This window comes from Pantherophis guttatus, chromosome 12, assembly GCF_059756535.1.
Source record: "Pantherophis guttatus breed Tessera chromosome 12, ASM5975653v1, whole genome shotgun sequence".
NCBI classification, from domain to species: Eukaryota; Metazoa; Chordata; class Lepidosauria; order Squamata; family Colubridae; genus Pantherophis; species Pantherophis guttatus.
This window is the reverse complement of record NC_142074.1, coordinates 14,395,302-14,408,843: the sequence shown is the minus strand read 5'-3', so window position 1 is coordinate 14,408,843 and position 13,542 is coordinate 14,395,302. Positions and strand designations below refer to the sequence as shown.

General features: G+C 47.8%; 1 protein-coding gene across 3 annotated transcripts in view; it reads right to left on the bottom strand.

Annotated features, from left to right (window-relative positions):
• Nucleotides 1-1,379: 1,379 nt before the first annotated feature.
• Nucleotides 1,380-13,542, bottom strand: part of OCRL (OCRL inositol polyphosphate-5-phosphatase) — a 34,591-nt gene continuing 22,428 nt past the window's right edge. For 2 of the 3 annotated variants that reach the window (XM_034424072.3, XM_087877455.1), the window contains 11 exons: nt 13,357-13,466; nt 12,936-13,071; nt 11,097-11,207; nt 10,064-10,229; nt 9,696-9,931; nt 9,199-9,222; nt 5,765-5,881; nt 4,894-4,978; nt 3,216-3,343; nt 2,329-2,440; nt 1,380-2,230 (listed from right to left, as the gene is read on the bottom strand). In XM_034424072.3, the coding sequence (XP_034279963.2) occupies nt 2,106-2,230; nt 2,329-2,440; nt 3,216-3,343; nt 4,894-4,978; nt 5,765-5,881; nt 9,199-9,222; nt 9,696-9,931; nt 10,064-10,229; nt 11,097-11,207; nt 12,936-13,071; nt 13,357-13,466 (1,350 nt within the window). In that variant the 3' untranslated portion in view covers nt 1,380-2,105. The remainder of the gene's footprint in view (nt 2,231-2,328; nt 2,441-3,215; nt 3,344-4,893; nt 4,979-5,764; nt 5,882-9,198; nt 9,223-9,695; nt 9,932-10,063; nt 10,230-11,096; nt 11,208-12,935; nt 13,072-13,356; nt 13,467-13,542) is intronic. The other variant, XM_087877454.1, reaches the window with a different exon arrangement.

Sequence of the window (13,542 nt, the reverse complement as noted above, 5' to 3'; positions counted from 1 at the left end):
TTTCCCAGGTTTATCGCTATTCAGCTCTACGTTTTGTTCTACTTTTAGCTCCTGTTGTAAAAAGCGGATTCGGCAGCCAGCCCCAATCTCAACAGCTGTACAGGTAGTCCTCGACTTATGACCGCAATGGAGGCCAAAAGTATCTGTTGCTAAAGTGAGATGTTTGTTAGGTGAATTTTGCCCCGCTTTTCTTGCCACAGTTAAGTGATTCACTACGGTTGTTCAATTAGTAACGCGGCTGTTAAGTGAATCTGGCTTCCCTGTTGACTTTGCTTGTCAGAAGGTCACAAAAGGGGATCACGTGACTGCAACCGTCATAAATATGAACTAGTTGCCAAGCATCCGAATGTAAACCATGTGACCATGGGGCTACTGCAACGGTCGTAAGTGTGAAAAACGGTTGCAAGTCACTTGTTTTTCAGTGCTGTTGTAAACTTTGAATGGTCACTAAGTGAAGTGTTGTACGTCGAGGAGTATCTGTTTGCAAATCATATAATATTCTGGCTTGTTAAAACACAGATCACCCAAAACTGGGTAGATTTCCACAGCATAAAGCAGAGTGACCAAAAACACAAAAATTATCCTTGTATAAGTAATAGCACGGTTTTGTGCAATGTGTAAACTCAGCCAAGATTCGCAAGGTTTCCCAAAATCTCCATTCCGGCATCGCTAAGGATCACCAAAGACAGATCTTTGGAGAAGAGATTCGTTGTGGTCCGCCAGCAGCCTACGGAGCTGGCAGCGGAGTCGGACAGCGATGAGGCTGAGGAAGAACATGGGCCAGTCCTGGAGGCTGGGGAAGGCCCGGACGAGGGCTCTGCGTCAGAGGCAGAGATGGGGCCAGGGCCATCTGGGAGTGATGTGCGGACTCCGGAGCTTCCAGAGGCTGACAGCAGAGAGGCAGAGGAACAGGAGGAGCCTGATCCTAGTGCACGCATGAGAAGAGCTGCCAGAAGGCAGGAGCAAATAAAGCAGAGAGGACGACTTGGGAGTAGGGCCAAGAGATGATTGGCCCCTCCTAGAAGACTTAAAAGACCAGCAACGGCTCTTGGGTTCTTTGCCGGAAAACAACGTTGAGAGAATTGCTTCTTGTTTCACTGTATTCATTTCTTGTCGGCGTCTTCTGATTCTGAACTTTCGCCAAGAAAAACCTTTGGCAGTTTGCCTAATTATACCAAGGTCGGTGATAAACTGAAAAATGGTGTTTTGAAGAATTTGCTTTCATTTAGTTTGGACGACCCTGAGAATGAGTTAATTCTCAGCTGTTCTAATAAAGTCTGTTTGTTTTTGAAAGGTTTGCATTTAATACTAACTACTTGGGCCTGGGTCACAACAAGATCAACCACTCCGCTCTCCTTGCCACCAAATACCAGGACGCCTTTTGCACAGTGCAGATTTATTTTGAAACAACTTTCCCAATAAATTATACAGTTAAAAAAGAGAGAGAGAGAAAGAGAGAGAGAAAAAGAAAAAGAGTGAATGTGAACAAAGTACAGAAACCTGAAAACGGACAACTGGAAAGACAAAAGTTGCAGAAACTTCAAGGGAAGGGGGAACCCAACCACCTGGTTTTGCCCCGTGGACCTCGCACGAAAGGAGGGATCTGCTGCGCCGACCTTCCCCTCTCCTCCCCCTCCCGCTTCTGCTTTGGCAGTGTGGTGTTGTTCTGTGAAGTACAAGGGGTACTACTACAGCGGGGAGACCAGCTGAGAGCTGTGAGCAAGGGCCACAGATGAGAACGGACAACTGAATTGTACAAATGCAGGCTGAGAGATAAACGGGGCTGCGGTGTGCACCTTGCTTGCCCTGGCTCTCTTCGCTACTTAAAGAGGATAAGACTGGTGGAACGAAAGGTGAGGAAATACAGTACTAGACTGGGAGTGGACGGAACTGTTACCGCGTGCCGGCCAAGATCAGCAAACGGGCTGTCTGCTAAAACACCAGGAAACCTCCTGCTTCAGCGACCGGCACAGATGAAACTTAGGGACAGGGAATTAAAGCATCTTATCCCTGTAGTAACTGTCCCGGAGCCCAGAAACACCTGGGCCCTTCCTCTCTCTCCTCCCTTGGCCACTCGGCTGGCTCACAGCATGCATGCCAGGTCCTTAGTAGTCATCTGCTCCCAGCAGGAAGCCCAGGATGAAACCGTTGGCTCGCTGGCGATCTTGCAAAGTCTGCTTGGACACCAGGTTGGGTGGAGGCCGCAGGAGGAGGCTGGCAAAGAGGGTGGCTGGGAGGAAGAAGCAAACGTTTGGGTGAGACGAAGGGTTGGAGGGTAGGGGAGATGGGGGGAAAGAGTGGGCACCCGTCCACCTGGTTGGTTCTCACCTAGCATGTTGGCACTGACGTTGTTGCTCTCGGAGTACTTCAGAAGTTCTCGCAGGAAGGCCATCACGTAGCGGAAGACGTTCCGGTGTGAGCGTGGCAACTGACAAATAACCTGGAAAAAAGCAATAGCGATAGCAATTTAAATGCCGGTCCATAGTGTTTGGCAGCCCTCTCTTAAGTGATTTACAGAGTCAGCATATTGCCCTCAACAATCTGGGTCCTCATTTGACTGACCTCAGAAGGATGGAAGGCTGAGTCAACCCTGAGCTCCGTCAGGATTGAACTCCTGGCAGTGGGCAGTCAGCCTGCAATACTGCATTCTAACCACGAAAGAAGGAAGGAATGGAGGAAAGGAGGAAGGAAGAGTAATAGCAGAAGACTTATATACCGCTTCACAGTGCTTTACAGCCCTCTCTAAGCGGTTTACAGAGTCAGCATTTTGCCCCCAACAATCTGGGTCTTCATTTGATGGAAGGCACTGAGTCGACCTTGAGCCCATCAGGATCGAACTCCTGGCAGTGGGCAGAGTCAGCTTTCTAACCACTGCAGCACAACTCTTATAAAGGAAGGACAAGTGAGAATTATGACCACAGCCCTTATGTTGGAGACGTATTAATGGTATTGACCCTCGCTTCTGAGTCTCTAGCTTACAGCATCCAGAAGGCAGTGGGACTCCTGTGCATATCCCTGGAGGGTCTGTGCTGGTACCCAAGGGAAGAGTGAAAGAGGCCAGGGAACGGCTGGCCATGTCCTACTCACCCGGGAAAAGGGTTGATCTCGCTGGAGATACTGATGCCAACCAGGGACCAAAACCTGGTTCCTCCACTGCTGAAAGTGGGAAACGTGACCAGGATGAACCAAGATGAACAACCGTTTGGGGGCCCTACCTGCCGGCAGAGGCGACTATCCTGGGAGCAGTCAAGGCAGCGCTGGTAGAGTTCGTAGCAGATGACTGGCTCGGGAAGGGCCTCCAGGAAGATCAGCAAAGCTTCAGCCACGGAGTGATTGCTGCCAGCTGAAGGTCCTCCGTCAAGGAAGATGATGTTCGCTACCATCTGTACTTTGCCTCCTCCCAAGTAGGTGCAGAGCCCTCCATCCCCTTCTTGCTTCCTCCTCCTGTTTTACCAGGTAGGTGCAGCCTACAACCTACCCATATTTTTCGGACTATAAAATGCACTGGAGTATAAGATTTCGAAGAGGTAAACAAGGAAAAAAATGATTTTTGTCGTCCCCAGCCCCCAGGAGCACTCTGCGGCCTCCCAAACCCTGTGCGCCCCATTTTTGCGAAAAATGGACCCATTGTTTGCAAAAACCGGATGCGCAGAGGGGTTGGGAGGCCTGAAGAGTGCTCCTGGGGGCTGGGGAGGGCAAAAATGCCTCCGTTTTTGTGAAAAATGGGCCCATTTTTGGCCTCCCAAACCACCCACACGTTGTGTTTTTGCCCTCCCCAGCCTCCAGGAGCACTCTGCAGGCCTCCCAAAAGCTCTGCGCATCCCATTTTTGCAAAAAACGGGTCTGTTTTTGGCGAAAACGGGACGCGTCGGGTGGGGTTTCGGGAGGCCAAAAATGGCTGTATTGGGTGTCTAAGATGCACCAACATTTCCACCCTCTTTTAGTAGAGGAAAGAGTGCGTCTTATACTCCGAAAAGTATGGTAACTCACAGGCTTAGGGGAACAAGTATTCCTCAACTTACAACTGTCCTCTTAGCGACTTTAAGTTGTGACCTACTTGAAAAAAGAGGATTGATGCCCTGGATCTGAAGTCCCCAAATTGCCCCCATGGTCATCTGACTGTATTTTGGGCACTCGGCAATTTATGGCTGCATTTATGGCTGTTTTCAGTGTCCTGTGGTGACGTGTCTGCATTTTACTATGGTTTTGATAAAAACCGGGAGTTTACTTCCGGTTTTAAGCAAAACCATGCCATGGCGAAAAAATGTGCCTGCTTAACGATTGCATCGTTTACACATACAAGTGCAACATTTGCTGAATGATCAGCGCAAAAAACCATCAAATCAGATTGGTAGTGCGACTGATCCATTTTATGATGTCAGTGTAATGCAGATTTAAAGCTGACCAGGTGCTGTAAGGCTGTGGACCAGGATGACTCAGCAGGGTTATTGCCGCTTTAAGATTGAGGATGATCAGCAGGGTTATTGCCGCTTTAAGAAGCTGTCTATATAAGGGAGGCTGTGTATCTCTCTCCTTGTTGTGTTCTATCTGCATTGTAGCTCTCCGTGTAGAGTTGAAGATTGATTGCTTGCCTGGTATGTGCCTACCACGTGTATGTCTGTATATAGAAGTCTTGTATATAAACCACTGTTTGTTATGACAAAACCTCTGTGTCCTGTATTTTGCTCCTGGGTGGACTCAAAATAGTAGTCATGCTATAAACACTCTGACATATGACTGCTATGACTTAAAACCACAATGTGCAGGCTCCGATATGGTCATAACTTGAGGACTATCTGTACTCTGGTTAGAGAGACTTGAGGCATCAGATAGAGAAAAACGGAATCCAGACTAAATCTATCTGTTTGGTCCTCTTCTCCAGGAAAAGGATACGGATGGACTCCGGGATGCTGGTGTCCAGGCACTCAATAATATCCTGCAGTTCATCTTGCATGCCGGGGGTCTGGAACAGATCCTCCTGCCAGAGAGAAGCCCCATGTAACACTCGTGTTGGTCTCATGAAACATGCTAGGACCATGATGGCAAACCTATGGCACGTGTGCCACCCATATTGGCGGGCATGTGAGCTCAGCTCTGGCCCGGATGTGTGCGCCTGCCAGCTGGTTTTCGGGCTTTCTGGGCCCAGCAGAAGTAGGGAAACAGGCTGTTTCCTGCCTCCGGCGGGCCTCAGGGAGTAGTGGGGAAGGCCTGTTTTTGCCCTCCTGGAACTCCTAGAAAGGCTCTGGAGCCTGGGGAGAGCAAAAAACGGGCCTTCCGGTCGCACCAGAATTTGGCAAACTGGCCATTTTCAGCCTCTGGGAGTGGGGAAGGCCGTTTTCGCCTTCGCCAGATGCCTAAAAAGGCTCTGGCGTCTGGGGAGAGCAAAAAACGGGCCTTCCGGTTCCACCGGAAGTTGGCAAATGGGCAGTTTTCGGCCTGCAGAGGACCTCCGGGGGGGTGGGGAAGGCCATTTTTGCCCTCTCCAGACTCCTAGAAAAGCTCTGAAGCCTGGGGGAGAAAAACAGGCCCACCGGGCCATCACGTGCCAGCAGTGGGGGAGGGGTGAGAGAGAAACTTTTTACTCGGGCTGCTGGTGCTCCTAATTAAAGGAATCTTTGAGTTAACTTCAGAGGGTTTGTCGTGTTTGGGGAGCTGGATCAGAACATCCTAGAAGATGAAGTTCAATTCTGGGAGTTGAAGTCCACGAGTCTTACAAGTTCCCAAGTTTGGAGACCCCCTGGCTGAGATGGTCCGTCCAGCATACCTGATGGCAGGCATTCTTGAAGAGGTGGTCCACCAGAAGCCAAATCTCCTTGGGTATGTGCAAAGGTCGATCATTAGCATCTTCATCCTGAGGCATCATCTTCAGAAGGGACTTCTCCTGATTGAAAAGCGAATGAATTGGCATCAGAACCTCCGAATACTTGGAGGGGCTTATTTTATGTCTCTCCACTGAAAGGTCCATCAATGGCATCTTTGCTTTGCAGCATCCCTGAGAGTACGCATAAAAGCCACCTCCGCTATTTCAAAAATGTAGGTTCTCTTCTCGGTCTAGACTGGGCTCAGTGGAACGGCAGACGATCGAGAGAGAATCGTTCTTTTTTTAGCAGTGACACAGGGATGATCCTTTCTCTCATCCAAAACTGGCCTGCTAAAATGGAAGGCCTGAAATAATCCGCAGTGGATCGTGGGAGGAAAAGCACAAGTTCGTTGCTGAACAAAGATGGTTTCCCCAGAACTTTCAACAATAAACAGAGAAGGGTTCCTTTCGTTTTTTAAAAATTCATCTAAAATGGTTTTTTGGACTTCAGAAAATTTTTCTCTTGGTTGTTTTACAAATGTCACCCTGTTATGAGCAAAATACCGTATTTTTCGGACTATAAGGTGTACTTTTTTGTCTCCCAAAAGGGGGCGAAAATGTCTGTGCTTCTTATAGACCAAATATCGCCGAAGTCCCGCCCACCCACCAGCCATTTTTTGGCCTCCGTATGCCCTGTTTTTGGGCCTTTTTTGGCACATTTTCGAGGCTTTTTTCTGCCTTTTTTTGAGACTTCTTTTGGCCTGTTTGGGAGGCTTTTCCGGCCTGTTTGGGGGGCTTTTTTGGGCCTGTTTTTGAGGCTTTGGGGGCCTGTTTTTGAGGCTTTTTTCAGCCTGTTTTCGGGGCTTTTTGGGCCCGTTTCTGAGGCTTTTTTCGGCCCATTTTTGGGGCCTGTTTTTGAGGCTTTTTTTGGCCCATTTTCAGGGCTTTTTTTGGCCCGTTTTTTCCAAAAAAAAAATGGCCCCAAAAAGCCTAAAAAATGGTCCGAAAAAAGCCCTGGAAACAGGCCGGAAAAAAGACTGGAAAAGGGTTGAAAAAAAGCCTGAAAAAAGTAGGCCAAAAACTTTTTTTTGCTATTTTTCTCTTCTAAATTTAGGTATGTCTTGTAGTCAGATGTGTCTTATAGTCCAAAAAATACGGTAGCCAACACGGAGACTGCTGTGAGAAGAGGAAACAGAGAGCAAGAAGGACATCAATTTCTCTATTCTGGCTTTTGCCGATATTTGCCTTCCAATCCGCCTAGAGTCCTTGGAGAGTTGGGCGGCATAGAAATACAAATAATAAATAAATAAATAAATAAATAAATCCCTGATAGAAATTTCTGAATGACTCATTAGATTAGAGCAAGGATGGGCAATGCAGGAACCCTACTTTGCTTTTGTTAAGCCCAACGGTTGATTATGGCCATCAATACTCAACTGATTATACCCATCAATGTCATTGATTATACCCCTTCCAGGTAGGGCATAATCAAGATAATTGCCCTCCCCTCTGCTAAAACCACCGGATTGGAAGGAGCATTTGGGGCCATTAAGTCTAGATGTCTCCTCAACCAAGCCTCCTTTGCAGATGGCCATCAACCTTCTAAGCCATTGGGACTTCGCAGCTAGCATCACTTTATTCTGTAGGACATCTGATTCGAGAAATAGTTATGGTTCAACGTGGCCAGTTGTCGCAATCTCTCCCTCTTCCCTTTCTAGCCACTAATCATCTTCACTACATTCTTTCAATTTGGTTCCAATTTATCTGGATTCTTATAAAAACCCAGGAGTAGACTTAGAAATCAAGGTGAGACCAAACCACAGTAGAATTGCGACTTCCTGTGGTCTGGAAGCTCTGAATTTTGATTTACAGTAGTGGCCAAAATTGGGAAAAGTGTATTTTTAATGGCTAATAACACCATCTTTTTTTTTTTTTTTGAAGTTTCAAGATAATCCTATTCCACTGCTGGAATGGCCTGGGAATAGCCCAGACCTTCACCCAATTGAAAATCTATGGAGCCGACTCAAGAAACTTGTTAGTCAGAAGCGATCCAGCAATAAAACCCAGTTAAAAGAAGCAATCCTTCAATTTTGGTTTCACATTAGAACAGCTGCAGAACTAAAAGCCTTGGTTCACTCCATGGGAAGATCTTGTAAGGCCGTAATTTATGCTAAAGGTTACCCAATTAAGTATTAACTGACATGGTGATAATTTTCGTTTATCTCGTTTTTCCTACGTATTTCACTTTTCTTCTTTATAGTGTAACTGCTATTCTAATAGCAAATCCTCCATAAAAGTTATTGCATTACATTCTTGAATAAATTATCTCTCCATTGATATATAATTTTATGGTACTACTCCAAAAAAAAAAGGGTGTTATTAGTTAGTTTTAGAAAATACATTTTTCCCAAAATGTTTCCACAATTTTGGCCACTACTGTAGTTTAAAACTGACTTTTAAAAAAAACAACAACAAAAAACAACCACCATATCATACCACTAATACATATCCCTTTTGGCATTTGTATTTTTTTTTAAAATTTAATTTATATGCCGCCCTTCTCCGGAAACTCAGGGCGGTTTACAATGCGTTAAGCAATAGCCTTCATACTTTTGTATATTTATACAAAGTCAGCTTATTGTCCCCACAAACTGGGTCCTCATTTTACCTACCTTAGAAAGGATGGAAGGCTGAGTCAACCTTGAGCCTGGCGAGATTCGAACTTACAGTAATTGCAGACAACTGGTGTTAATCACAATGCTTTTAGTCTGCTGAGCCACCAGGCCCTTAATAGATCCCTTGTGCATCTGTTAATAGATCCCTTGTGCATCTATTACAGTTAGTCCTCGACTTACACAACAGTTCTTTTAATGACCATTCAAAGATACAACAACACTGGGGAAAAAAATGACTTATGACCATTTCTCACATTTTCGACCACTGCAGTGTCCCCCATGGTCAAAATTCAGACCCTTGGTAACTGACTCATATTTACGATGGTTGCAGTGCCCCGGGGTCGTGTGATCCCCCTTTTGTGACCATCTGACAAGCAGAGTCAACGGGAAAGCCAGATTCACCGAACAGCCGTGTTTACTTAACCTTAACATCTGCGGTGCATCGCTTAACAAAACTGTGGAAAGGTCGTAAAATGGGACAATGTCTCGCTTAGCGATGGAAATTTTGGGCTCAACTGGGGTCGTATGTCGAGGACTACAGGTGCAATTCCAATCTTCTTTGCAGATGCCACCACCAAGCTGTGCGTTCCCCATGCCATAATTCAGCCTCGGATTGCTTCCACCTTCAGTGAAATATTCTGCATTTCTCTCCAGTCAGTGCCCCCTGTGCTGTGTTTCCCCACACCTACTGAGAGAACTGTGAAGGCTTTGCAGCCCCATTACCTTTTCAAGGCAGCTGTCCTCTCCCTGAGAGCACAATTGAGGAGGCAAGAGGCAAAATGGAAAAAAAAAGAAGACAAAAAAGGAGAGAAAAAAAAAAAAAAGGAAAGACACAAAATGTGTTAACTGGCACGAGTCCAAGGCAGAGAAAGGAACCCACCATCTATAGGGAAGTCAGAAGCCAGATGGTGGGAAAATGCACGCGATAAAAAAGCGAGCAGCGTGGGGGAAAGGGAAGCTGGGGTTAAAGGGCAGATGGAAACAGGAGATCTGTTGATTCAATGAGGAGGAACCCAGAAGGGCAGGATTTGGACAGCGCAACAGGAAAGCGAATGCAAAGCTGCAAGATGCCGGTCGGGAGGGATGAAGTCCCCTCCGCGCTGGCAGGGATGAAAGGACGGAGGAGATTCAGGCAGGCGGGGCGAGGAAACGGAGATGCTCCGTCGAGTTCAGCTACCATCCAACATCCCAGGAGGCTCCCCCCCTCCTCAGCTTCCTACCAGGTCGATGAGCTTGGTGACGGGGACTTCGCGGATGGGCTGCCTCATCCGGCACAGGGCTTCCAAGGAGGTCCCGAAGCAGCTGGCCAGGTAGTTGCCGCTGATGGTGAGGAAGTAATCCTTGCCCCGGTCGAGGTGAAGGACCAGGATCTCCTCGATCTTGTCCTCCCCAGAATTGAGAAGGGTCACCGCGTCCTTGCTGACGTAGACGTCCAAGGAGATGTCCAGCGTCTCGTCTGGGATGGGGAGAAGACCCGTGAAAGCTTCAAGACCGAATCTTGAAGGTGGCACTTGGCTCCACCACGAAGAGGCATGGGGGAGGGAGCGGGGAGGGGAAAAAAAATTCGAACGTATTTCTCAAGACTCACTTGGCTCTAAATAGCCTTCGTAGGGTTCGGCACGGAGCCAGGGTTTGCAGTATTGCGTGTCGTTGAGTTTGGGGATAAAGGAGAAGTGGCAGGGGACTTGGCCGTTGTTGGTGATCTGGAATTTCTCCTTCTGCAGTTGCCGGAACTTTACATTCTCAAAAGAGAACTGTGGGCCCGAAGTAGAAGAAAAAACAAAACAAAACAACAACAGAACACCTGAGTATTTTTCAGCAGAAAAGGGAAACCCGCTCCGATCACCAGAATTGGCTTCTATTTTAAGTTTACACAAGAAGGATATACCGTATTTTTCGGAATATAAGACACACTTCCCCCCCGCCCAAGAGGGTGAAAATTTGGGTGCGTCTTATACACCGAATGTAATCCGCCGGCCCCCACCTTTTGGCCTCTGCCTCCCAGCAATTTACCTCCTTGCAGCAAACAGCCCGTTTCAGTTTCAGCACATCCTGATTAGCACAAGCAGCTGATTGTCGGTTGGATCGGCCTCCCGACCCTCAGCTGTTTCAGGCTGCAAGGATTGCCATTGCCTATTGCCGCGTGGGCCTCTGCTGTTTGCTGCAAGGAGGCAAATTGCTGGGAGGCAGATTTTTTTTTTCTTGGGCTAACCAGGCTGTGCTGAAAACGAAACTGAAACTAAAGCAGGCTGTTTACTGCAAGAGGCAAATTGCTGGGAGGCAGAGGCAGATTTTTTTTTTCTTTCTTGTTTTCCTCCCCCAAAAAGGTAGGTGCATCATATAGTCTGGAGCATCTTATACTCTGAAAAATACGGTATTTGGTTCACACAAGCACTTCAGGAATTTGCCTTCCTCTGAAGAATTTGGGTCTTATTGGAGGAGGTTCTCCTTGGGGCAGATGTTTCCTGCAGATGTGCTTGACTCAATTCCCAAGGTCACGCATGTTAGTGTTTTATGGGAGTTGAAGTCCAATACATCTGGAAGATACCCAAGATGGGGATTTCCCTTGGCAGAAGAACTTCCCTCTTGAGGAAGGAAAAAGTATTTTTTCTCTCCCTTACCTCCCTCCTGCTCAGCTCCACCGATGGAAGGAAGTCATTCTCCATCCTGTCCATCATCCGAACAATGTCCTCAAATACTTTCCGGTACCGTCGGTCATCTACGACTTTCACCTTTGGGAAAAACCAAGATTGCGTTATTTGAAGAAAGGGCTTCAAAATGAGCGGAGACACACCTTACTTGACCGAGCTCTGGCCAACCTCCCAGAGTTTCTGGAGTGGATCCAGCAGTTCTCCAGCCTGGCCTTGTAGAAAAGAAACGAGGTTGTTTCCGAGCTCGGTGACGCAGTGGTTAGAGTGCAGTACTGCAGGCTACTTCTGCTGGCTGCCTGCAATTTGGCAGTTCAAATCTCAGCAGGCTCAAGGTTGCCTCAGCCTTCTATCCTTCCGAGGTGGGTAAAATGAGGACCCAGATTGTTGGGGGCAATAGGCGGACTCTGTAAATCGCTTAGAGAGGGCTGTAAAGCACTGTGAAGCGGTATATAAGTCTAAATGCTACAGCTACTTTCCTTCCTTCCTTCCCAGTGGTTAGAATGCAGTATTGCAGGATAATTCTGCCCACTGCCAGCAGTTCGATCCTGACCGGTTCAAGGTTGACTCAGCCTTCCATCTTTCTGAGGTTAGTAAAATGAGGACCCAGATTGCTGGGGGGCAATAGGCGGACTCTGTAAATCGCTTAGAGAGGGCTGTAAAGCACTGTGAAGCAGTATATAAGTCTAAGTGCTATAGCTACCTGTACTTTAGTTCCTCTCTTCCCTTCCCTTCCCTTCCCTTCCCTTCCCTTCCTTCCTCTGCCGACAGCCAGCAGTTCAATCCTGACCGGCTCAAGGCTGACTCAGCCTTCCATCTTTCTGAGGTTGGTAAAATGAGGACCCAGATTGTTGGGGACAATAGGCAGACTCTAAAAACTGCTTAGAGAGGGCTGTAAATCACTGTGAAGTGGTGTATAAGTCTAAGTACTAAGTGCTATTCCAGGGAGGCTTTGCTAACTCTATGTTTTGACCCGGCTCCCAAACACGACAAGCCCTCTAACTAAACATTCCCTTTATTAAAAGTGCCAGCAGCCCCAGCCCAGAGTCTCAGTCTTTCTCTCTCTCTCTCTCTTTCTCACAGCAGGCTAACGAAGTCCCTAAGTGCCTGTGGAAAGTGCCGCTCGCTCTCTTTCCCTCTGAAATGACTCCAACGCACCAGGAGTCTCTCTCTCTCTCTCCCCACACTTGCAAAAGAAGTCCTGGAAGGTGCGCTTGCTTTCTTCCAGCAGCAGAGACACAAGCACACACACATACTCGGAAGGTACTACAGATTCCAAGAAGAATTCTGATAATTTTCAGACAGGATTCGGAAGTGCGGGATATCAGTTAGCGGACCGGCAGGGAGATGAATAGTTGTCTGCCACACCTATTCGTTTCCGCCCTGCCTTTTATTCCCAGAGCTAAGGTGGGGCTTAGCTAGCAGCGGTGGCTCTTCTGTCCCAAGGACCGGCCCATAGATTTCCACTGCTCTCCTCTCCTCTGCGTTCTGTGCATCCGTGCGACAGGCACTGGACCCAGCTGTTCCTCCTCTTCCTCATCAGCCACCTCCAGACATGGGAGCTGTTGACTCTCCATCTGAGGGCTGACGGACGGCCCAGGCTCTGCCTCTGCCTCTATCTCTGACAGCTGCATTCCCTCTTCCCGCTCGGAGCTCTCTGATTGCCTTGATGCTGGCCCCGCCTCCCACGCCGCCTCCCCATCTGATTCTGAGGCTGGTGGGACCGGCGGCCGACAGGCCACAACTCCCCGTAATACAACCAGCTTCAAGCAGGGACCACACATCAGAAACTGAGCGACTGAACGGAATTACCCCTATGAGGAAGAGGGAGCTGACGGGCTTGTGGTCGCTTGTTTTTAGTTCCATGTGGCTGCGGTATTGGAGCTGGCTGATGTTGCCTCCTCTCCAGAGAATCCGGTCACACCAAGCTGGCACACGGCATTTTCCGCTGGAAGGAGATAGGATCAATATCAGGGATATTCTGGAAGCCTGCAGGATGCTCACCACATTACCTTCCGTGATCTCTGCACCAAACAAATTTCAATTCCTGAGATCCATCCTTCTATGGGAACTATCCTCTCATTTAACAACAACAAAACCTTTTTTGCAAAACCATCGAGTCCCAGGCAGGTTAGGTGGGTGGAAACTAACTATTGGGGCAAGATTCTTACCTGGACTGAACTATTGGGGCGAGATTCTTACCTGGACTGAACTATTTGGGCGAATTTCTTACCTGGAATCCCAGCGATCTGTTTTAGAGTCATATTTGTACGTGGGGATGAACTTGATTTCGCCTTCTGTGAAATCGGCAAAAGCTGCTTTTTGGGTACGCTGAATATTCAGCTGCAGGCAAAAGGCAACCATCAGTCAGCTGACCTCACTCAGACCATCTAGTATTGACAGGGAGGGCCGCGAAAAA